Genomic DNA, 23,099 nt, shown 5'->3' on the forward strand with positions numbered 1-23,099 from the left:
GAATTCTTTCCCGTGCAAAGCCAAGGACACTCACTTGGTGGTCTGACCCAGAGGCTCATCCCAGCCTGGGACATGCCCCATTTTCCTGCAGCAAACTGGCCAGACCTTGGTAACAGACCAGAGGGCAGTGGGGAGTGGGGAAGAGCTGAAGACGACTGTTTTCCAAGTGTCTGGATAGTGGTGCCCTTCCTGGGCTTGGGGAGCATGGAAAGGTTCAGGTTAGAGGGTGAAGGCTGTGAGCTGCAGTCTTGGGAATGCTGAGCTCTGTTTTGGCTCTTTCGAGGTTAACGGAGCTGTGGTGGGCAGCACAGATACAGGAAAATAAGCCCTCAGCTGAGAGGCCGGAGGCAATGGCAGGGCCGGGAGCTTCCCATAGAGTGAGAAGGGAAGCAGGCTGAGGAAGGGACTGGAGGTGGAACTGGGGGAAAAGGCTCCCACAGTAGGGCCTGGAAGTCACTGCCAGCAGGGAGGAAGGAGAGCCTGGATTTGCAGGAAAAGAGTGATTCATAAAGGAGGTCCAGGGGACTTCCCTGCTGGTCCAGGGGTTAAGAGTCTAGACTCCCAATGCAGGGGGCCCAAGTTCAATCCTTGGTCAGGGAACTAGATCTCTCACATGCCGCAACTAAAGATTCCACGTGTGGCAACTAAGACCCAGCAAAGCCAAATAAATCTTTTTTTCTAATTTTTTTTTTTTTTTTTTTAAAGAAAGAGGTCCAAAGGCCCCGGGAGCACTGCAAAGTGGTTGTTGGATTTGGCAGTGAGGGAGCCAAGTGACCTTGGAAAGAGCAGAGTCAGGGCAGGGGTGAGGCTGGGGTGGAAGTGGGGAGGGAGGAGGAGCCCAAAGGCAGGGGCTGGAGGCAAGTGGGAGGGGAGGAGGGGGACAAGGCAGGTGTAGACTCTCTTAAGGGAAGGTGGCATCTAGAGGGGGACACAGGGTCAAGGGGATGTCTTCTGGGGACCTTTCTGGCAGGATGAGTGAAGAGCCAAGGCCACCGTCTGGTCCACAGTAGGCCCTCAGGAAATTTTTTTTTTTTTTTTAATTTACTGGGCTGCACCAGGTCCTAGATGTGGCATGCAGGATCTTTTAGTTCTGGCATGTGGGATCCAGCTCCTTGACCAGGGATTGAACCCGGGGCCCCTGCACTGGGAGCATCCAGTCTTAGCCACTGGACCACTAGGCAAGTACCAAATACTTGTTAAATGGGTCAATGAAAGGAAATTCCCTGGTAGTGCAGGGGTTAGGACTCCATGCTTTCACTGCAGGGGGCGTGGCTTCAATCCCTGGTTGGGGGACTAAAAGACCACTCAAGGTACATGGTGTGGCTCAAAACCAAAAGAAAAGGATCAATGAAAGGCTCAAAGTATTGGGGCCATTTACCCCGGCTCCCCATCTGCAGCATCAGTTCCTGCTAAGACATCCAGACCTGGAGGCCACCCACCCTCTGCTTGCATTATCTCACATGGTGGGGTGGTCACGACCCCCAAGGCAGCTTTCTCCTCCTAGATGGTTCCAATGGACGGCCCTGTTGCTTCCACCCCGTGGTACCGGCCCTGGCCTCCTCCCACATGGCAGGTGCCGAGCCTCTCTGAACCTGCCCGGGCTCTTCTGTCAATGGCATTTCCCTGGCAAGAATACTAGAGTGGGTTGCCGTGCCCTCGTCCAGGGGAATCTTCCTGACCCAGGAATCAAACCCGGGCTTCTGAAGCCGCCTGCCTTGGCAGGAAGGTTCCTTACCACTAGTGCCACCCGGGAAGCGTCTCCCTGCTTCCACCCTTTACTCCCTGCAGCCTATTCTCAACTCTCCTCCAGAGGGATCCCGTTAAGGTCCCTCTGATCTTGTCCCACCCTTCAGTCAAAGCCCTCAGGGGCTTCCAGCTCAGAGGACAAGCTAAGGTCCCCTCGTGGCCAGCAAGGCCCTCTACAAGGCCACAACTACTCTCCATCCCAGAACAAGACACGCTGACAGTCCCTGACAGTTTCTGTTTTTATTGATCAAGAATTCTTTACAAAATACACACACACACGTATCCACACACACACGTATCCACACACACACACACACACACACACACACACACACACACACACACCAGATACCTGCCCTGGTTTGGTCAACCCCTGCCCACTCTCTCCTGGGATCAGACCTTCTTGGCCTCATCCAGGGATGCCACCCTGTGGCCTCTTCCCCTACCAGCGGAGGAGCACAGAGAAGGAACCGCCTTTGTTTCCCTGCTTAGAAACACAGGCTGGGGCCCCACCTGTCGGGGGAGCAGGTGGGAGTGACAAGGAAGCATCACCCCCTTCCCTCTTTCAAATTCTCTGAGTTGCCAGGTTAGTCTCCCAAGTACCACAGCTGCTAAGGCCTTGGGATCCTCTTCCATTCAAAGCTTCCCCATCCCCATGTTGCAGACTGAAAAATGGAGGTCTAAAGAGGGAGGAAGAGCCCCCCTTACCCACCCCCACCCAGATCACAGCATTAGTTGCTATAGTATAACAGGGACTGGAACACAGTTCTTCCCGGCTTCCGGGAGATGAGCAGGAACCCTGCTTGACAGCCAGGACTCCGGGCCGGAGGGGCGTGCCCAGGGAAAGTAGCCCCAGGGTAGCTGAGTGAGCAGCAGGGTCTGTCCAGCACTATAAAGATTTGCCGAGGGTGCCCTCTGTGACTGCCCGTGTGGCTTGCTCAGGTATACAGTCTGGATCCGTCAGGATGCTGGTGGATGTACTCAGCTGTCGTAGGGAGTTCAGAACAGCTGGGAAAAAAGAGAGAGAGAGGGAGAGGGAGAGACACTTTCCGGGGTCAGGGGTCATCCTACACTTGGATGCTAAAGACAAAAGGATCAGGGGAGGAACTAGTTAGCAAGACTGTCAGTCAGCCCCTCCTAGGAGCTCTGTCTGCGGGTGTCCTAGTGGTCCACCCCGGAGCGTGGTGGGGGATGGACAAAAGTCTAGGCTATACTGAGGACAGGCTGGACTGGGGTCTGAGCAGGGTGGGCCCCCCGCCCCCGCTATGAGGCTTGGACACTCTGCTGGGCAGGCACGTACTTGGTCGGAGAGCAGGCAGGGAGCAATACTGGTCCAGCCAGGCCAGGGAGGTCTGGCGGAGGCTCTGCAGGCTTGCTGTAGACACCATCCCGTTGAAGGACTCAAACAGGGGCCGGATGAGAATGCTGAACTGGAGCCAGGTCAAGGAGCAGACCTGGCCTCTGGCTGGTACCCTCACCCACTTCACATAGAGCCCTGATCTCCAACCACTGTCCAGCCTTGAGCCCCAAGGACCCCTATTGTAGCCGCCCTCCCGCAGCTCTCTGGCTCTCAGCTCCCTCCGCCAGCTCCCCCGTGGCCTTCCTTGGGCTAGCCCCCATCCCTGGGCTTCCTGCTCTGGCTCAGTCAAGGGCTCGACCAGGTTAAGGGAGTGAGAGATTCGAAGTCTTCCCGACGGTCCACCCCAGTCATCTTACTCAGAGTTTGGGCCTTCCCTGGTGGCTCAGATGGTAAAGAATCTGCCTGCCATACAGGAGACCTGGGTTCAATCCCTGGGTGGGGAAGATCCCCTGGAGAAGGGAATGGCAACCCTCTCTAGTACTGGGTTCTCCCAAACTGCCCCTAGGACCTTCTGAGGGCAGGGCTGTGGTCCTCTCACCCAGTGACTCCCCTTCAGTTTCCCTCCACTCCCAGCCCATCACCAGGTGATGCTGCTGGCCAAGGTGCCAGGGGGCTGGCAGGAGGGGGTGGAATTGGAGCCTCTTCCTCCAGGAGCAGCCCTGAGACCCTGCCTGGCCTGGGGAGCAGGGACTGCGTCAGGTACAGCTTGATCTGGCTGCAGCACACACCGAAATGCTGGCCCAGTGAGGATACTACCCAGAACTTCCAGTTGTGCAGCGTGCGCGTCCGGACATAGTCATCGAACATGTCTCGCATTTGGTCGAACCGCTGGTGTGTGATGGGCACCCCAGTAGCAGGCAGCTGCTGCTGGCACAGGCTGGGGGCGCGGGGTGGGTCAGGGCGGGGAGTCAGGCAGCAGGCCCCCTGCTGGCCCTGCACACCCTCCCCGCCCCCACCTACTTGATGGCGGCATTGAGCTCCTCGATCTGGTCCCGGAGCTGCTGGGCCTCCTCCTGCTTGGCCGCGCGCTCCTGCTGCAGCATGGCAATGTACTCGGCCGTCTTCTGCAGCGTGGTGGCCTTGCTCATCTACGGCAGCACCAACCAGGGCGGCCTTGGGTACTGGGGCCCCGGGGTGAGGCACTGGGCAGGGTAGAGGCCAGTGGGTGTGTGGACTGCCTGGGGGTTTGGTCTTGGGTGGGTGGGAGGGGGTCCACATGCGGCTGGGGGGCCTGGGCACTCACCTTGAGGTTGGGCTGGGTGCTGAGCGTGCTCACCAGCCCATGCAGCGTGTCAAAGCCCAGCTTGATGTTGAAGCGCCTCTTCTGCTCCGCAGAGATGTGTGTGATGCGCCGGTTTTCTGTCTGGCGGTTGGGGGAGAGGCAAGAGAGCCGGCGTGAGCCTGGGAGGGAGCGCAAGAGGGCCTGGGGTAGAGCAAACAGACCTTAGGGAGAGAACGGGTGCCACCTTGCTGTCTGGACGGCCCCGGCTCAGCATGGGTTGCGGGGGAGAGATACGGATGCTCAGGGCCCCTGGGCCTGGCAGTGAGGTCAGCTCCGCAGACAGCTGCCGCTCACCACCTGTGCCAGGGACAGATGGACTCACAGACAGACCCACACAGGGGAGAGAGTCCCGTGGACCTGTCCCTCTCATCCTGGCCCCAGACGTCATCCCCCACACCCCCCTTCCCCTCCTTCCACCCCACAGACCGACCCCCCCCCCACCAGCTCCTTCAACCCCTCTTTACCGCTGGGTGCTGGGGGTGAGAGCCGCTCCACTTTGGGGACAATCAGGGGCCTGGGAGGGGCCGGGGTGGCCGGGCCCGGAGGCAGTCGGGGTGGTGTGGGGGCCGGGGTTGGGGGAAAGAAGGTGCAGGGGAACTCGGGGAGAGTGTCCTGCTGGGGTGGAGAAGGGCAGAGAGTCGGGGTGAAGGCCCGGGGTGCAGCCCCACCTCCCAGTGCCCGCTGTCTTACCGGTGACCCTGGGGGCCGAAGGAGAGCGCCGGACACAAGCGGTGGCTCCAGGGCTTGCTCAGGCTTGGCTGTGCACAGACAGCATGCTGGGGGCCCCATCCATCATCTCCCAGCCCCACCCCTCCCTTCCTAATAGCCCATACCCCTTCCCGGTTCAGGGTTAAGGACCCAGGACCTCCGGCTGAGCCAGCCTCTCACCCCCCACCTTCTAATCCTGCAGGCTCTCGGCGTCCACACTGGGTCCCCATCTCCCCGGCGGCGGCCCGACTCACCGGCTCTCAGCAGCTGCGTGAGGCAGGGGTTGTTGCTCCCGGCAGTGGCAGTGGGGTTGGCAGTGGCAGGGGCCACGGTGGGGGCGCCGGACTTCCGCCCTCTGGGGGTCGGGGCAGGGGACTTGCCTCTGGGCCGCGTGCCTTGGGGTACCGGGAAGTGAGGCCCAAATGGGGCCTCCGAATAGCCGGAGGGTAGCAGGTCTATGGGGAAGGGGGCGGGGCCTGGGCCAGGCTGCCGGGTGGGTGGGAAGGCCGTGGGAGCAGACAGCGGGGACACTCCCGGGGCAGGAGGGACAGCAGGGAAAGCGAACCTGGGCGAGAAGAGGGGCTCTTCTTGTATTAGAGTAGGGGGTGGGGCCATGGGAGGGAAGTGGGGCGGGGGACAGGGCTCCAGGCCCAGCCCCTTGGCAGGGCTAGGGTACTGGAGGAGGGGTGGGGGTGCAGGCGTGGGTGGGAGCTTGGGCTTGGGGTCTCCAGGAAGGAGGAAATCAGAGTTCAGGTAGGTGCTGGAGTCCAGGGAGCCAGGGCAGCTGCTCCGAGCCTGGTTGGGGGACAAAAAGCGGGGAGAGAGCTGGCCTTCTGGGGGCCTCCCAGGCAGCCTCCTGCCTGGCTGAGCTCTGGATTGGGCACTGTGGGAGCTGAATAGTCCTTGGCCTCAGACACACACATCAGGGACATTACAATCTAATGAGGGGAAAGAGTGGGGCACATTTATACACAAATTTAAGCATGAGAAAGAGCATCAATCTTTCCACCCGCTCATTCATTCACTAAGTTGTTTAACAATCCATCCACCGACCCATCCATCCATCCGTCCATCCGACCTCCGTCCATCCACCTATTCATTCTCTCATCTGTGAGCTAGCTCATCCACCTGTATTTCCACCAGTCCTCCAGGTACTAACCCATTCACCAATCCATCCAACCACCTAAACTTCCTTCACTCACCCACCAACCTTTCCATGGTCCCTCCATCTAGCCACCAGCTACATATCCATCCACCAGCCCATTTATTGATCCACCATGTACCACGTGGTTGTTGCTAAGTCCTGTCCGACTCCTTGCAACCCCCTGGACAGTAAACCCGCCAGGCTCCTCTGTCCATGCGATTCTCCAGGCAAGAATACTGGAGTGGGTGGCCATTCCCTGCTCCAGGGGATCTTCCCAACCCAGGTAATGAACCTGGGTCTCCTGCATTGCAGGTGGATTCTTTAACATCTGAACCGCCAGAGAAGCCCTTTATTGATCCACCAAACTACTTATTCATTTACGAATCCATCCACCAGCCCATCCACCCAACCAACCACTCACCTAGCTATATATACACCAACAGTACAAGCATCTACCCCCATCTACAACCCAGCGATCTATTCTCCAACACACCCACCCATTCACACACTCATCCATTCACTGACTTGTTCAATCACTGGGCAACCATTTTTGCCTGCTGTGAATGTGCTTGAACGGTGCTCAGGATGGGAAGACGCAATGTGGCAAGTGTGAGGATGCAGTGAGTGAGGCAGAGCCCTTCCAGCAAGGAGCTCATCATCTAGTCCAGTAGACAGACCTCTCAAACAACGAACTAAGACAGTGCCAGAAAAGTCTGACGACGGAGGAAAAAGGCAGCTACCGTAGCTTTGGGCGGGGGGTTGGGGGGGCAGCATCGGATTTGAGCCTGGAGGTCCTGAGCCAAACTGACTAGAGTCACAGTTTCCTAAAGGCACGTGCTCAGCTTTGGTCTCCATGTTTCCGTTCACGCTTCTCCTCACATCCAGCATACCCTCTACCAGTCTCTTCTGCTCAAACCTGACTCATTCACAAAGCCCAGAACCACCCCCTCTTCCAGGAAGCCCTCCAACAAGCAGCCCAGCCCCGTGCTCCTCTGTCCTTAGCCTCCCCCCACCCTCAACAAACTTGTCAGCCCTGCTTCACGAGGGTCTTTCCTCCCCAGCTGAACTGTGCCCTCCATTCTCTCTTGATGGACCAAGAGCATACCCAGGAAGTACCCCGAGGACCTCCTGGGCGTGGGCAGGTGACCTGGGCAGGGTGGGGTGGGACGGGGGAGCTCACCTGCAGGCGGTTATGCCCTGAGAGGTGGGTCATGCCCGAGCAGGCAGGGGGCACCTCCGAGCCCAGGATCCCACTGCCGAGGATGGGATCAGCCATGGGCCCGAAGCTGTGGGGCTCTGGGAAGTTTGACGGTGTAGGCGTCTGTGGGGGGCGGTAGTTGGTGAAGAAATCTGGAATTCAGACGCACAGGGTGGCAGCCGTCAGGGCTAAGGCCGTGGCTGGAAGCAGCGGGCTGGCCTTGTCCCCGGGCTGGGTTGGCGGTGGGGTGGGGGCCGGCAAGACAGGGGGGCCTTTCAGGGGAGATTGTGAAACTGGGAGAGTTTCTGTCTCACTCAGGGGAAGCAGTGGCGGAGGCTTGAGTGGGATGGGCCTGAGTGGGAGACAGCCGGGGAAGGGCGTGGGGGTGTCAGCCGGACCCCAGGAAGCAGCCCTCCCACTGAGCCCCCAAACTGGCTCCTGAGGACCCCCTTCCACACCCCCAGACCTGGGAGCCCCAGGCCTTGTCTGCGCCTGCTGGGGACATAGAAAGTGTGTTGGGGGAGGAGGGGGTGACTACAGAGTGCCAGGGAGAGAGAGGGTGAGGTCCAATGGGAGGAGGTCTGCGATGGGGAAGGGCATCATCAGGGTGTCAGGAGGTCACGGAGTGAGTCGGGGGAGAAAGAGGTCAGAAGGGCAGTGGATCTGGGACAAGTTGGGTTTGTTGGAAGATCAGTGGGTAGGGCTACAAGGGTGGAGGCCAGGAGTCGGGGGTGAGAGGCCTAAGAGGGTCTGAGCAGGGTCAGAGGGTGGACTCAGAGTAGGGGCAGGGGTGAGGGGGCGCTAGAAGGCCTGAAAGAGCTGGCGGGTGGGGGGCAGCCAGATTGTTGGAGGTGGGGGTTGTGTAAGCCCCAGGCTATTCTGGTTTTGGGAAGCAGCTGTCCGCGGCCTAACCACATCCCGGGCCTGGTCGCCGCCTGCCCACCCGCTCCCTTCCGGGCACCTTTCTCTGACCCTGAGCAAGCCTTCTGTCTGCACCAGCTCCCAAGGCCTCCTGGTCTGGTCAGAGGCAACCCCACTGGCTCCAGCCACCCCGGCCAAGACAGCTGGTCAGGCTTTCTCCCAGGGGCCCCTTGAAGGAAACCCAGGAGTAGGATAAGCCAGCATCAAGCCGCAAGCCCAATGGGGTCTTATTTGTGCGTCTTACGGGACGGTGGGGCCCAGGTGTTGCTGGGCGGCTGGTTCTACATGTGTCTGTCTCCCGTAGCATCTGCCTGTCTGCCTCCCGCTGTCTGTCGCTCTGTCTGAGCCTTTGTGTACCTGCCCTGGTGTGACTTGGCGTGTACATGTCTGCCCTGTGCTGTGTCTGTGTTTGGCTGTGTGTCTTTCTCAGCCACGAGGTCAGGATCCTCCAGCCTCCCTTCAGTAGAAAGACTAGGAGGTGGAGGGTGAACGCCCACAGACCCTACACCCCCAGCCCCACGGGGACCACGGGCCTCATCCCATTGCCCCAGGATGCTCAGGGTCTCAGAGCAGCCCCCCTGACAGCTGCCGCCCACTCCCCAGAATCAGGGGGGGCGCACAGAGCAGCAAGCTCAGCCCGGCCCGAGTCACCAGGGTCCCTTGGCCATAGCCAGTCCCCACCCCACCTTGGTTGGCAGAAGTCACTTCCTAGCCCCAGCCACCCAGGGAACCCTCCCCTGGCCTGTTCCTCTCCACTGACCTGCCATCCCCTTGCTGAGCACCCCACCCACCCACCCCCATGAAGCCCCTTCCCTCCAGAGAGTTATGGCTTCCTTCCTGGGTTTCCTCTCAAGTGAGGACGTCTTGGGGGACAGAGCGGCAGCTCTGAAGGCCCTGGTACTCCGGACGCTCCCTGTGTGACCCAGGCCCCCTATGGCAGGTCACCCCAGCTAGACCCCACTCCCGCAGCCACCCTGCACTTCCTAGCCCGATGCTCAGATTTTTGCCCAGAGCCCTGGGGTGGGGGCCGCTGGGCTCCTACCTGTGGCAGGGGTCTGTGGGCCCCGATGGGGCCGCTGCCCTCCCAGGCGGGTCTGTTCCCGGGGCACTGCCATCAACACGGCTACGGGCCCTGCAGTGCCCCCCTCACCCCACCCCCAGGCAGGGGTGGGGGTGGTTCCTCATTCCCTCGTCCCCGCCCCATGGGCCGCCACCTCTCAACTGACAGGCCCAGGACCCCGCCAGTCAGGAAAGAGTGGAGGGGTCACCAAAACCAAGCCTTTATGCCAGGAACCCCATTTGTGTCCCCAAGGCCTCGGCTGAGACAGGTTGGGCCCTGGAGTCCCCTAAGCGTGTGACCATCGGGAGCAGTCTCCAAGGCCGACAGCTGAGTGAAGAAAGCAAAGTGGGAAGAAAGCTGCCGTGGAGACCAAGAGACATTTGTCCACGTGTGCTGTACAGACGGGATGTCTCTGGAGGGAAACGAGACACCAGTGCCCGGTGGCCCTGGGGCTCAGGAGAGGAAGGTAGGGCAAAGGGCTACTTTAAAGAATGCTTTATAAGATAAGATTCCTGGGATTAAAAAAAAAAAAATTACATAGGAGGAGAGAAGTGGGTGAGTTCTAGATGAAAGAAGAATGGCCACGAGTTGATAAATGTTGATGTTGGTGAGGGTTCCACGGGGATTCTCTCTCCCTACCTGTGTGGGTGCTTGAAATGTTCTTTAATAAATAGTTCTTAAAAATGAGTTATATAAATACGAATAAACAGGCTCAAACAAAGGAGAGGGATCAAAGCCCTTCTCTCCTCTGAGAGAGTCCATGCTTTCCTGTGAACTCCTCAGAGCTGGTGGCTTCAATGGACCTGATCCCCTGTCCCCTGCCAGGTACCCTGATCTCACTGGAGGCTACTCTGGCTGTATCCCAAGGCCCAGACACAAAAGGAGACCGGGAAGATCCCTAAGAAATCACCCGGATCATCTACCCTTCCAGAGGGGCCTGGGACCAGCCTGACGTCTCAGTCATACTGGGGCCTTCCTACCACTGACCTGTGGCCGCCCACCCAGGGGGCAGGGCCTGGCCCACCTGAGATCTCCATGAAGTCATCCAGGCTGGGCTGCAGCGGCGTCAGGTCTGGCTGGATCATGTCAGCGTTGCCCACATAGGCTGGAAGGGGGCAGGGGTGATGTCAGGAGCGTCGGGCAGGGTGGAGGTGCCCATGCCTGGCCATCTGCCCCTGGCTGCCCGGATCCCTTCAGGCCTCCCTTCCCTGGTGCAGGCCCTCACCGTCCTCGGGGGGCAGCTGCAGGGGTGTGGGGGTGGGCTGCGTCATGGTGAAGAGCGTGTCAGAGATGTCGGACAGAAAGCAATTGAGATCCAGAAGCTGGTGCCCACCGGGCTCCTCCTCCGGGCCCCCCAGCAGCACGGGTACCACGCTGGTAAAGAGCTGCTCGCACCATCGCTCCGGTGGCTGCCACCCCCCTTCCGCCTGGGGAGACAGAGCCGTCAGCAGCCCCAGGAGACCCCACCACCACCACCCCATTCCTTCCAGGCCTGGAGACCCAGGGCGTTCCCGCTGGCCCTGGCTCTTCCTGGTCGCCCCCTGCCTGGGGGGAGGGGGTGATCAGCCATCGAGACAGTCAGCTCTCCTATCCTCTCTCAGGTGGACTCAAGTTTGCTGCCTGAAAGGCTAGGGTCACCGCACGGCCTCTGACAACTCTCCCCAGGAGATAGACTGAGACGGGCTTGCCGAAGAGCTAAGGGTCCCCTCCTGTCTCCTGCACTTTTGCCTACCTGGGCCCAGTTCTTACAGCCCTCTGTTCTCCCATGCCTCCCCACCACTTTGCTTAGTCAACCAGAAGTCTTGGGGTCTTTCCACTACTGCGCTCCAAGGCTGCCCCTCCCAAGGGAAGAAGAGGTCAATTCACCAACCACAGGACAGCGGCGACGCCCACTCCCCTGCCCTCCCTCCCGCATCCCACCGCCACTGCCTAGCCCACCCAGAGGCGACCGGCTATCCTCTGGGTCCAGGGAGCACCCACCTGCTTTGGGGCCAGGAGATCCCCTTCCCGACTGGACTTGCGGAGCTGCGGGAACACACAGAGGGGGACACTGGACCCCCTGCCCCCATCCATCCCTCCCCGCCAAGGCCTCCCCTACTCGCGGGCTCCCCGCCAGATCCACCGGATCCCTCGCGGCCCCTCAGGAGCTCTTCGGCGGTAAGGAGGCTGCGAGGAGGTTCTGTGGCCACGCGGTGGCGCTGTCGGCCTGGGTCTTAGTGGAGGGCCGGCGGCGGGTCGGGGTGCAGGGTGTGTGGGACGAGGGCGTTCCCCCAGGGCTCTCGCAAGCGGCGCGGTGGCAAAGGGAAGGGTCCTCCCGCCGCGCCCACTGACCCGCTTCTTGTAGTAGATGCGCCACTTGTGGTACTCGCGCATCACCACCTCTATGCGCCGCTTCCAGTAATTTCCCTCCAAGACGACGGCCTGGGGAGGGCCAGGAAAGGGCCTCAGTGCGGGGGCAGCACTGACCCCACCCTCACCCCAGTCTTCCTCTGGCCCAGTCCCCTCCCGCTCAGCACGAGGAGTGGGGGGCAGGAGGGGGCCCGGTTTGGCGGGGCGGCGGTTGATTGATCCAGTTGGTCTCGGCTACCTGCGGTTTCCGGTGCTCATCAGCCTCAGGCCCCTGCAGGGGGGTCACGAAGCCACACACGGGGCTCTTCCTCCGCTCCACATCTGAGAGAAGGGGGCCAGGTCAGGGGTGCCCAGCTCCCGCATCTGCCACACTGTGAAATCCTGCCAGGCCTTCCATGCTCAGATTAAGTGCCACCTCCTCCAGGAAGCCTTCCGGGCTGCTCTGGCCTTCCCAGATCTCCTTTTTATGAGACCTTGTGACACAAACCTCCCACGCGCCATCTGCTCCTTTAGGAGCTTAGGAGATGTGCAGGCAATGCTTGCTGAGTGGGAACTGTGGGGCCACAGGGAGTGAACTGTCCAGAGAAGGTCTTGGTCTGGCTGGCTGGCTAAAGGTCCAGAGCCCTGGTCCCTGCCTCAGGGTGCCCATTTCCATCTCAGAGAACCATCCCTGCTCCGCTTCAGGCCACCTGCCTGAGCCCTTTCTCCGCCTCCTCCTCTCCCATCCCTGTCTCCAGCCTTGATCTCTCCCCAGGCTCCTTTTTGGCCAATAAACAAGTGCCAGGCTCTCCTTTACCTCTCAAACCTTCCCTTTGGCTTGCCTCCCAAGCTCTGGAAGAGCTGTCACTCGCCACCTCCACTTCCACGCCTCCCAGTGGCATGGTCACACCTATACCCCAGCATCTGTTCCCACACTCACCCCACTGACCCAGCTCCTAAACTCAAGGCTCTGGCCCTCCCCAGCCCCATGCTCCTTGACTTTGGCTTCAGGGCAACCTCCTCCTCCTCCCTAGGCCCCAGGAGACTTCCCTCTGTTCTCCTGTCTCCCTGACCACTTTTCCCTGGCCCTGCTGCCAGCCCACCACCCCCCGCCAGCCACCCCACCCCCACCCCCCACCGCCAACCTCTGTCATCCTGCTCCTTTGCAGCTTCAGACTCTTTTTCCAGCTGCCTGGGGGAACCTCCACTAGGCTGTCTCAAAACATCCCTCTCAGATGTTTGGGGACTTCCCTGCCAAGCCAGAGCCTCCTCTGGACTGCCCACCCGGCCTCCCAGTGCCCCAACCTCCCATCACCTCCCAGCATCCCCATGTAATCCATGGACTGACCCTCTCAACCTCAAGGATGTGTGACATTTGTTCCACCATCCCCTCCCCTCCATATGCTCACTCTCAGCCCCTGGTCTGGTGTCATTTCTCACCTAGACCTCCCTGACTCCAGCCTCACCCTCTCCAGCTCACCTTTCTCTGTGGCCAGGTCGGTTCTTCCTACACCACTGGCAGTACTGGCCTAAAACCCTCCATGGTTCCCTGAACCTCCTAGGTAAAGTCCACGCCCCCTAGCCTGACTTCCAAGCCCCTGTGACTGGCCCCGCTGCTTCTCCTGCCTTTCCGTCTCCTTCATAGGCCCCACCTGGAAGCCAGACACCCACCCCACCCCCTGCCCCAGCAGCCCTCTGGTTTTATTCTATGCGGAATGCCTTTCCCTTCCCTCCTTTGCTTCATCTACCCACATCTATGCCCCCATCAGGATAGCTCAGGACACCCTCTCTTCTGGGAAGCCTTTCCTCGTCTGAAACAACCCCTCGGTCCCGCCTGCCTCACCCTCTGCCCTGCCTCGGCCATCTCTCTGCACGCTGGCCTCTCTGCTGGGACTGAAAGCAGGGGCAGTGCCCTTTAGCCCCAAATCCTTGCATCTGGCACAGAACTTGGCACACAGCAGGCCTTTAGAACCCTGGAACCCGCCCCCCACCCCGCCTCCCCACCCCACAATGAAGTGACTTTTCCTGGCAATCTTGACAAAGAGGACTTCCAGGGTGTCCGTGGGGCCCATCCTGCTTCAAACCACAGCCAGCTTCCTCTGACACAGAGGAGGGGGCACCACCTGACCGTGGAATTTCTTGGGACCTTCAGCATCATTTACAAAGTTCTGTCCTAAAGGACATTCTCCAAGACTATCCCTGTGTGAGTGGGGATGGGAGTTGTCCCAGTTGCTAAGCACGGCTTGGACAGAAAGCAAAGGGAGGGCCCTTGGTTGTGTGAACTCCCGGGGATGAGAGCAAGGAGGATCTCAGGGTCTCTGTTCCTGGCTTCGTCGTTGAGGATATGAGCCAGGAAAGATCAGACTTGTCCAGGGTCCACAGAGAGTCAGCGCTGAGCAGGCCTGGTCAGGCTCTGCCCTCCCCAACCCAGTGACCCTGTGCTCTGGATGGAAGGGCAGGGATCATGTGACTTCCTAGGGCTGAAGCATGCTTTACTTAACAATGGTAAGTTCATCAGTTCGTGTGGCCTCCTAGCCCCTTGCACCTGTGCTGGGACAGGGGACCCATGGAGGATCAGGGATGAACCTCCCAGCTTATGGGGAGAGACAAGGAAAGCACACACATCACAAAAGCTAAAGCAGGGTGGCAGGTCTGCCCAGAAGAGGCCCTGGGAGCTCAGAGGTAATACGACGATTTGGTGGTGTGGAAAAAGAAGGGAGCTTGGAGGCCCGGAGCCTGCCCAAAAGAGGCAAGTGTGAAGGGGAGGAGGCAGGCAGCCCCCCAGCAAACCGGCTCCTCCGCGTTTCCTGAAGCCCACTTTCAAACTTTCTGGGCTCAGGAAGGAGGAGTCCTGATACTGGGTTTCAGGCCTGCTGTGTGCTGTTGTTATTATCACAATAATAGTAATCAATCCCAGCATTCTCCTGAAGGGAGCCCTTGTGTGTGTCAGGCCCTGTGAGGTGACATGGATCATCTGTCTTGCTGAAAACCCACAGCAAGCCTGAGCAAGAAGGTGTTTATGATTCCCACTTTACAGATGAACAAGCTCCGGCTGGGGGAGGCGAGGGCCTTGCCTGAGTTCCCAGAGCTAGGACGTGTGAGAACTTGACTTAACTGCCCTGTCTGACTCAGAACTCGGGGTCCTTCCATCAGCTTGTGCTATAGTCTGGGTGAGGGCCCCTGGCTGGTGTCAGAAATTCCTTCTGCAGAGAGAGAAGGGTTTGCATCCCATCCTGCTTTGGAGGGAAAGCCTAGAGGGGGGAACCTCAGGGTGGCATGGGATGGTGAGGGAAGTTAGAGACTCCTTCGGCCCCTAGCCCACCAGCTTCCTGGTTTGGGCAGGGCCTGTCCTGAGCATTCTCACTGGAAGCCAGTCAGCTGGGAGCAGTGGAAGGGCTGCTGGGCTGAGCTGGAGAGCCCTGAACTTACAGCCAGACATAGCCCTGCTCCTTTTATGCCCCGTCACCCCGAACACGTCAGTGTTCATGCCTGGAGAATCCCCATGGATGGAGGAGCCTGGCGGGCTACAGTCCATGGGGTGGCAAAGAGTCGGACACAACTGAGCAACTAAGCACACACACCCTGGACAAGTCACTCTCCTTCTGGGCCTCACCTGCTCATCCATAAAATGGGGGTAATCATAACTTGTCGCCCCAGGTTGCTTGGAAGCCTTAAGCAAGATGATTTATGAACCTGCCAGGCACATAAGGCAACTAGAAACCAAAAAAACAAACAAAAAAAACCCCGCTCCTTTTCTCTGCTTGAATGGAACCCAGTGGGGCCAGTACAGAGAATACCTGGGTGGGCCCTTGTGGGCTCTGTGTTCCCAGCTCAGCATAGCCTTCGATCCTGCAGGAGGACCTTACTGAGCTGGACAAGGTCCAGCACGGGATCGACCAGCCTCTCAGCCTCTGCTGCCCTGCCATCGGGGATGGATGGGTTTTGCATCCCCAAATGAATGACCGTGACCTCCTCAAGGGTACATCAGATTCAACCATCGTTTATTAAGCGCCAGCTTTGTGCCAGGCCTGTTCATACCTGTGATCCCCATGCCAGCCATGAAAGTTAGGACTCTTGGCCTCCTTTTATAGATGAGGAAATGGGTTCAGAGAGGTCAGACAACTTGCCTGCAGTCACACAGCCAGCAAGGGCCAGAGACAGGGTGGGAAACCAGCCCTGGGTGACTCTGAAACCGGAGTCCCTTCCACTCGACCATGTGGCCTCTCTGGGCTCCCTCCCCTCAAATCTCGATGGCAGAGGGGGCACCAAGGACCTCACGGGATAGCTGGTGGAGACCCACCAGGATCTGAGTTTCCCCTTTGTGACTGGCACAGATAGTGCTGAATGCCTCTTTCTACCCTGGCATTTGAGGCGCCTGACTACACTAATGGGGTGCAGAATGGGCTTTCAACTGTTCCACTCTCTTAGGACTTCTAAGGGGTGACTCCTGCTGTGCCCAGCTTTACAGTGGAGAGCACCTTCGGGACGGACATGTGCCCCACGACCCCCTGGGTTTAGAAGCTGTCGAGGGGTACTGATGCTGGGGACCCCGGTCTCCCCTGAGGTGCTCTGCCAGAGCCAGTGTTGAGGGTGCCCAGGGCAGCCCCCGCGTCAGCCCTCCTGCAGGGCCCGTGGTGCCCACTCACACTGGATGTACCAGGCCCTCCAGATGGCGTTGTTGAGGCGGATCTTGTCCCGGCACAGCAGCTTGAGGCCTTTGAAATTCTTCCACTTGGGAGAAACCAGCTTGCCACTGTCAGAGGGAGAGGGCTGGGTCAGGGTGCAGGTGTGGAAAGTTAAAGGGGGGTGGTGGGCTCCACTCTCTTCCTGGGCCCTGGGGCACTCATCTATGGTGGGCCATTTGAGGGACCACCCCCAAATCCTGCCCCTCACTCTTACCTGCCTGAAATGACTACCTTTAAAATATTCTCCCAGGCCCCACTCCAGGCCTCTGTGTTCCTCTGGCGAGACCTGCTGAGACCTGTTTCTGAGCTCAGTCCTTGGAATGACAATGTCTGTCCATTTCTTACTGAAGAAAACTGAGGGTCAGGAAGTAAAGGGGACGTGCCCAAGGACACATGGTGGAATCTCACTCAGGCCCTGTGTTTTTTTTTCTCCATCCATCTCACTGGACCCCTGAGCCCCCAGGGGGTATGTCGGGTTTGTCTGAGTACAGAGGGAACGGGTTCAGCAGAGGCGACCTCCAAGCAGCCAGCCGCTGCCTTTTCACTGCCTGTCTGGTGTCTGCCTGGCCCAAAACCCCAGCATGGCAAACTGGACTGAGCTGGAAGGTACACTGTTTCCCAGAGTGTGCGCAACACGACTGCCACCAGGGCCCAAAGGAAGGCAGTTAGGATGGTGAAGTGATGGTCAGGGGCTGAGACCCTGACCCAGGTAGTCAATCAAATCCACACGATGGACTGGGCTCCGCCAGGTGAGGGGCTTGACTCTCAGGGTCCTGATGGTCACAGGCCAAGTCTGCCACCCCCAAGGAGCTGGCCTAGGAGGTCAAGACCCTGCTGGTCTCTCCCTCTTTCCTTTGCCCTCCTTCCGCATGGTTCACCAGCTAGGGTAATATACGAGTCCCCTCTGGCCTGCCTTCTCTTGCTCACAGGGAAGGCTGAGGCCCCAAGGCTTAGTCTTCCAGAAGACCGGGCCTGCCTCTCTGGGGGCCTCTCTGGCAGGCTGGCTCCTACAGCCCCTTGAGTACCTGAGTCACTGGGTCCCCTCTGCTCTCTGGTCTCCCAGCTCCTGTGTTTGCTTTGGGGTGGAGTGAGGGGACTACTACCCCAGGGCACAACAGGCCTCATTACCCAAATAGGGTACATGGCCCAAGCACCCAGCCCTCTGGCTGCCCGCCGCCCCCCCCCCCCCCCCGCCCCGATCCCTCCTAAGTTAGGTAAACACCATCTGTCCAGTAGGGAGACAGACAGAGGGGGCACTCTGATACCTCCCGGGCCAGCTTGTTTTGTGGCACCTGGGGGGGGGGGGGTATTCCTGAGTTTGTGGCCCCAGCCTGTATCCCAGCAACCTCCCAGCCCACTCTGATCCCCCAGTGCCCGCCCCCATCCCCCACCTGCCTCCCTCCCTCTGCCACTTCCCCACTGAGGTTGTAAAGTCTGTGGCCAGGCAGGGCTCGGGGAGGTGAGACAGTGACATCCAAGCCCAGGAGGAAAGGATTTGGCTGGGAGGGGAGGAGAGGGGCCCAGCCTGGAGCAAAAAGCCTGTGGCCAGAGTTCAAAGGATTTTTTATGACCAATAGAAATTCTGGGAATTTAGGGAATGAGAAGACGAAAATGCAGAACTCCCCCCCTTCACCCCACATATCTACCTTGCAGAAATTCCTTTAGAGTTTTCCCTGATAGCGTCCTGCTTGTTCTCACTCATCCCTGAGGCCATTCTTTCCTTAGCCAGCCAGCTCTGACCATGAACAGGTATTTTCTCAGAACTTTCAGAACTTGCCTCCCTGAGACTTCCACCCACAGAACCGTGGAACACGGGGCTCCTGCCCATGCGATCAGTCTTCTCTCTGCCCACACGGCCTTGCTGAGGGTGAGAACTGACCAGACGTCCGCAGGCTGTCCCTCTGGGCCAAACTGACCAGTTCCACCCAGCACCCCTGGACCTCCCTGCCTTGCTGTTCCTCCCCATCTACTTTCTCTCTTGGGACACCCCAGCTTCGTCACTGCTCTCCCCTCCAAGGAACCCCTATAATTAAGTCTTTACGGGCTAAAAACACTGTCCGAGTCTGACTCTCAGTTTTTCCCTCTGCCAAATGGGAGAACTCAAGAGTCCTCTGGTACCAAGCCACTCCCATCCCTACCCCTTAGGCCCCCACTCAGGGCCTGCCACAGAGATGGCATATTCTTGGTGTTTAGGGAGAAAGCCCAAATCTCTCTACCCCAGCTTCCCCTAACTGGGGTCACAACAGTGTCGTCAGCCTCCTAGTGGGGGTGGTTCTGGGAGTGGGCTCTGTCCCCTGCCTGGCCTTTTCCCCTGAATCTCCCCTTTGGGTCACCCATGGTCTGGGATGGGGGGTGGGCCTGAGCCAGCCCAGGCAGAGCAGTATGTGGTATAAAGCAAGAAGCATAAGTTGGGAATGGGTAGGAAAAGGGGACCCTGGAGGACCCTGGGAGCAGGTGCTCCCCCTGGCCGAACCCCACATTCGGTGTCCCGTGACCTTAGATCCCCTGTCCCCTGAAGTCCCGTGATGTCCTAGGAGGGGAGGGAGGAATGGGATGGGAATTTGAACTTTCCACACAGGTCTGGCTCTCTGGGCGATCAGATTGCAACATGACCTGGGCCCGGGGCCAGAGCGTGTGGGCCAAGGTTACAAAGCGTCCAGCCAATGGGGTCCAGGCTGGGCGCCACAGCAGGGGGTGGGCAACACTCCCCCGCAATCCCCACCCCTGCTCCCCGGCTCCCAGTCATTGCCGGTCTCTAGCCAGCGGTACTCAGAAGAGGAGGAGGCACCGCAGAGGAAGAGGAATATTTGCACAGAGAAAAGATCAAGGCCGGCCGATCCCCCTTTCTCTTCTACGGGTTTTCGGTTGATAATTTATCCTGGTCCCTCCGCTCCGGGGAACTTTGCTCCGGGGCACCGAGCCAGGACCCTGGTTCGCGCCCTCCCCTGGGACACAGGCGTGGAGCTGGGGCCGGGGCGCGGCCGGCGTGCTCTGCGACGCCCCGAGCAGGGGTCCCAGGCAATATTAGGCGCAGAACCTCGCGCGGCGACTCGGGGAGGCGATCCCAGGCAACGCCCCCCCGACCCCGGTTCCCCGGGACCAGCCCTGCGCAGCCTGTATCAGCCCATTCCGGACCCCGCTGGGAAACTGCGAGGGAGCGCCTCCTGGGTCCTCCCCAGGCACTCTCTTCCCGCCACCCTCGACCCAGCAGGTTAAGAACAGGTTAATTGTCCCGCAATCGAGTGGTGCAGGGTGGACTAGAGACTGGGTTTCAGTCGACGTTGGCTATGAACTGGGACAACCAAGGCGCGAGGAGTATCGCGCGGGTGCAAGAAGAGTCGGCCTGGGCAGGGGCTTCCGTATTGGGAGCAGAAGGCTGCAGGTGGTCAGGTGGAGTGACCCCCGGGGTGAACGGTGCGGATGTTAGGACCGCCTAGGGTCCTGGAAGTGCGAGGGATGCCCTGTTGGCATTCTTTGGGGGCGGAAGGGTCAGGACTCGGGGAGAGAGGCCGGAGGGGGGCCTCCGGAGGTCGAGGGGGAGGGCAGGAGGTCCCTGCCCTACGAAGAGAGTCTTGGTGGAGAGAAATGGGAACCCGGGAGGGATGCAAGTCGGGGGGCTAAGTGGAAAGGGCGGGATCAGAGACACTCCGGGGTGGAGGAGAAGAGGGGATCGAGGATGTGGCCCGAGTCTCTGAGAACAGCCGGGACCAAGGCTTGGGGCCGAGTGGGTTGGCCGGGAGCCCCAGAGCAAGGTCCCGCCATGGAGGGCCGAGGCTGTCGGCCCCGGAGCCGCCCTCACCTGTAGGCCAGGCTCATGCACTCGAACAGGCGGGTGAGTGTGGGGTCGATGCTGCGCGGCCCGAAGTCGGCGTGCCCCAGGGACCCTTCCTGGTCGCGCCGCCGGGTCAGCGAGTCGCTGTGCGGCGACGACACCATGAAGTGACCGCTGTGGATGACCTGCGAGCGAAGCAGCCCGCCCGCGCTGCGCCGGGTATTCGGGTCCTCCGAGTCTGTGTCTGAGTCTGAATCCGGGCTGGGGACGACCCGCGGGCCCTGCAAGCCCGCGACCAGACCCGCCAGCGCCCCGGCCATGGTCATCGCCGCCGCCGCCTCGCCTGGGCTCGGGGCAGCTGCAGGCGCAACCCGTGTGGCCAGACCGGCTCATTAGCATAGCCCCTCCCACCGCTTGTTAGCATAGCCCCGCCCTCCCACCGCGATAGGCCGCTGGAGGGGGCGGGGCCTCGGGGCGCGCGGGAGCAGACGGGGCGGGCTTATATTAACAGTCAATACGCCAGGCGTGAGAACGCCGGGTCAGAGCTCCCGCAGGTCTAGAGTTTGGTCAACAGGGGGTCTCTTATCTCCTCTCCCGTCTTTCCTTATGCTATGACCACCTGGAGTCCTGGTGGAACCGCCCCTACGTCACCAAAAGGGCTCTCAAGAAGAGTCGTTCACGCCTGAGCCAGAAAGTCGTCGGTGCCAGGGATCCCTGCTCCCCGGGTCGCCCTCCCGTGAGTTCTCTCATCTAACTCAACCCCTGCCCTCTCTGACCTCCCGGCTCATATTCACTCCCTCTCCGTGCTTCACACAGCTGAAAGCACCAAGTGTTGCGTGGCCTGACCCACAGGAAGGTCCGGATACCTCCAGTTATCATTGTAACTATCACTGCACCTGCCCACAGGTCCTGGGGGGTTTACCTGAGTGTGAACCCTCCCTGGACACGCGGGGTCCATACCAGTGGTGAGGGGGAAAGGAGAGCCGTGGTCACCCTCCCCTGAACACTCCCTAGGCAGCCCATCACTCTGGGCCCCCTCCTCCCACCGACCCTGTGGTCCAGCTTGTGTTCTCATTTCTAAAGGCCCTGTTCTCACCCAGAAGAGACAAACTAGGCCGTTTGGTCTGAGGCATTTCACACCTGTCACCTCTTTAACAACCTTTAGGGTGGGTTCTTACCCCACATCAGAGAGGGCGCCAGAATCCACAGGCATGGAAACAAGCCTGGAAGAATTCCAGGCTTCCCACCCAGAGCCATCTCTGATGGTGGTGGTGGTGGGGCAGTCGGTGAGGGCTGGAGGCAAAGGTTAACCTCCCTTGACTTTGTGGAGGGTGTGGTCTGTGTTAAGTCACAGGCAGACCAAGGGAGGACATGGGCAGCTGGGGGCTGAAGGCTTGGACAAGGCACCCCACACACTTTCTTCCAGCCCATGGCAGGGTCACACAGCTCCCAGAAGCAAATGGCAGTGCCCTGAGGGCCACTGGGACCGCTTCAGGTGCTGAAATGGTTACCCAGGCTGGTCACAGGCCAGCCCTTCCACCCACCACGTCCCCTGGACATGTTCCCTCTGTCCCTGCCAAACAGTCACCACATGTTCCCAGGAGCCCCAGCGACCCTACACCACTTCCTCCCTGCTGCTCTCTGCAAGGGGTGGATTCTCCCTGCCCACCTCTCCCAAATTCTGGGGAGGTGGGTCCTCACGTGCCCACCTCAGCCTGCCCTCCTCTGGAGAGAAGGCTATCTCTAAATGGTCCTTTTGGAATCCTTGGCTCAGTGAATTATCCCTCATGTGCCTGTCTGACTTCTCCTCTGGCCTCCGGGCCCTGAGGCAAAACTGTGTCCTGGAGTATCTGAGCCCCCACACTGGGCACCCAGGGACTTGGGGGACACACTGTGGGGATAGAGGTGGGAAGCAGGGCCTCCTCTCCCTTGGAGCCTCCTTGCTTCAGGTGGTGATTTAGCCGCTCAGTCGTGTCCAGCTCTTTGTGATGCTATGGACTGCAGCCCGCCAGGCTCCTCTGTCCATGGGATTCTCCAGGCAAGAGTACTGCAGTGGGTTGCCATTTCCTTCTCCAGGGGATCTTCCTGACCCGGGGATCAAACCTGGGTCTCCTGTATTGCAGGCAGATTCTTTACTAACTGAGCTAAAACAGACATCTGAATCAATCCTTCTCTGCCACTAATTCCATGAATGACCCTGGGCAAGTCTGTGTCTTATGGAGAATCTGTCTGTAAAATGTGCTCAGTGTATTGCTCATTCACTTCAATCGTGTCCGACTCCTTGCGACCCCATTGACTATAGCCCGCCAGGCTCCTCAGTCCATGGGATTCTCCAGGCAAGACTACTGCAACTCACTCGGGGATCTAGTGAGGAGGGGATCTTCCCAACCCACAGATTGAACTTGGGTCTCCTATGTCTCCTGTATTGCAGGATAGCAGGGACTTAGAACCAACAGTGTTTCAAGTTGTAGGACCCTAAGACAGGGGATTCCCTGGAGAGGGGAAAGGCTACCCACTCCAGTATTCTGGCCCGAAGAATCCATGGACTGTATAGTCCATGGGGTTGCAGAGCTGGATACGACTGAGTGACTTTCACTTTCTTTACTCATTGAGCCACCTGGAATGGGAAAGTTGAATTCAGTGATGTCTTAGGGTCCTGCAACTTGAACCACTCTTGGTTCTAAGTCCCTGCTATCACCATTCCAGCTCACACTCCTATGCTCCTCCAACCTCCTGTCCCAGGAGAAAATCTAAGAGTAGTGTTCTGTGCTCAAAAGACTTTCCCCTGGGGGCTTCCCTGGTGGTCCAGTAGTTAAGACTCCACGCTGCCACTGCAGTTCAATCCCTGGTCGGGAAACTAAGATTCTGCATGCTACACAGCATAGCCCAGAAAAG

At 59.4% G+C, this 23,099-nt stretch overlaps 1 protein-coding gene across 1 annotated transcript; it reads right to left on the minus strand.

The window, feature by feature from the left end:
• Window positions 1-1,978: 1,978 nt before the first annotated feature.
• MLXIPL (MLX interacting protein like) lies at window positions 1,979-20,530 on the minus strand. The gene is made up of 17 exons (XM_052654302.1): window positions 20,232-20,530; window positions 16,394-16,500; window positions 12,007-12,089; window positions 11,751-11,840; window positions 11,400-11,444; window positions 10,645-10,846; window positions 10,444-10,524; window positions 7,421-7,590; window positions 5,351-5,891; window positions 5,079-5,146; window positions 4,853-5,003; window positions 4,573-4,685; window positions 4,350-4,469; window positions 4,067-4,194; window positions 3,860-3,983; window positions 3,047-3,176; window positions 1,979-2,754 (listed from the first exon to the last, which is right to left on the minus strand). The coding sequence occupies exons 1-17, from the start codon at window positions 20,528-20,530 to the stop codon at window positions 2,636-2,638; spliced, it is 2,571 nt and encodes an 856-aa protein (XP_052510262.1). The 3' UTR covers window positions 1,979-2,635.
• Between the last annotated feature and the right edge of the window lie 2,569 nt (window positions 20,531-23,099).

This window comes from Budorcas taxicolor, chromosome 2, assembly GCF_023091745.1.
Source record: "Budorcas taxicolor isolate Tak-1 chromosome 2, Takin1.1, whole genome shotgun sequence".
Classification (NCBI taxonomy): domain Eukaryota; kingdom Metazoa; phylum Chordata; class Mammalia; order Artiodactyla; family Bovidae; genus Budorcas; species Budorcas taxicolor.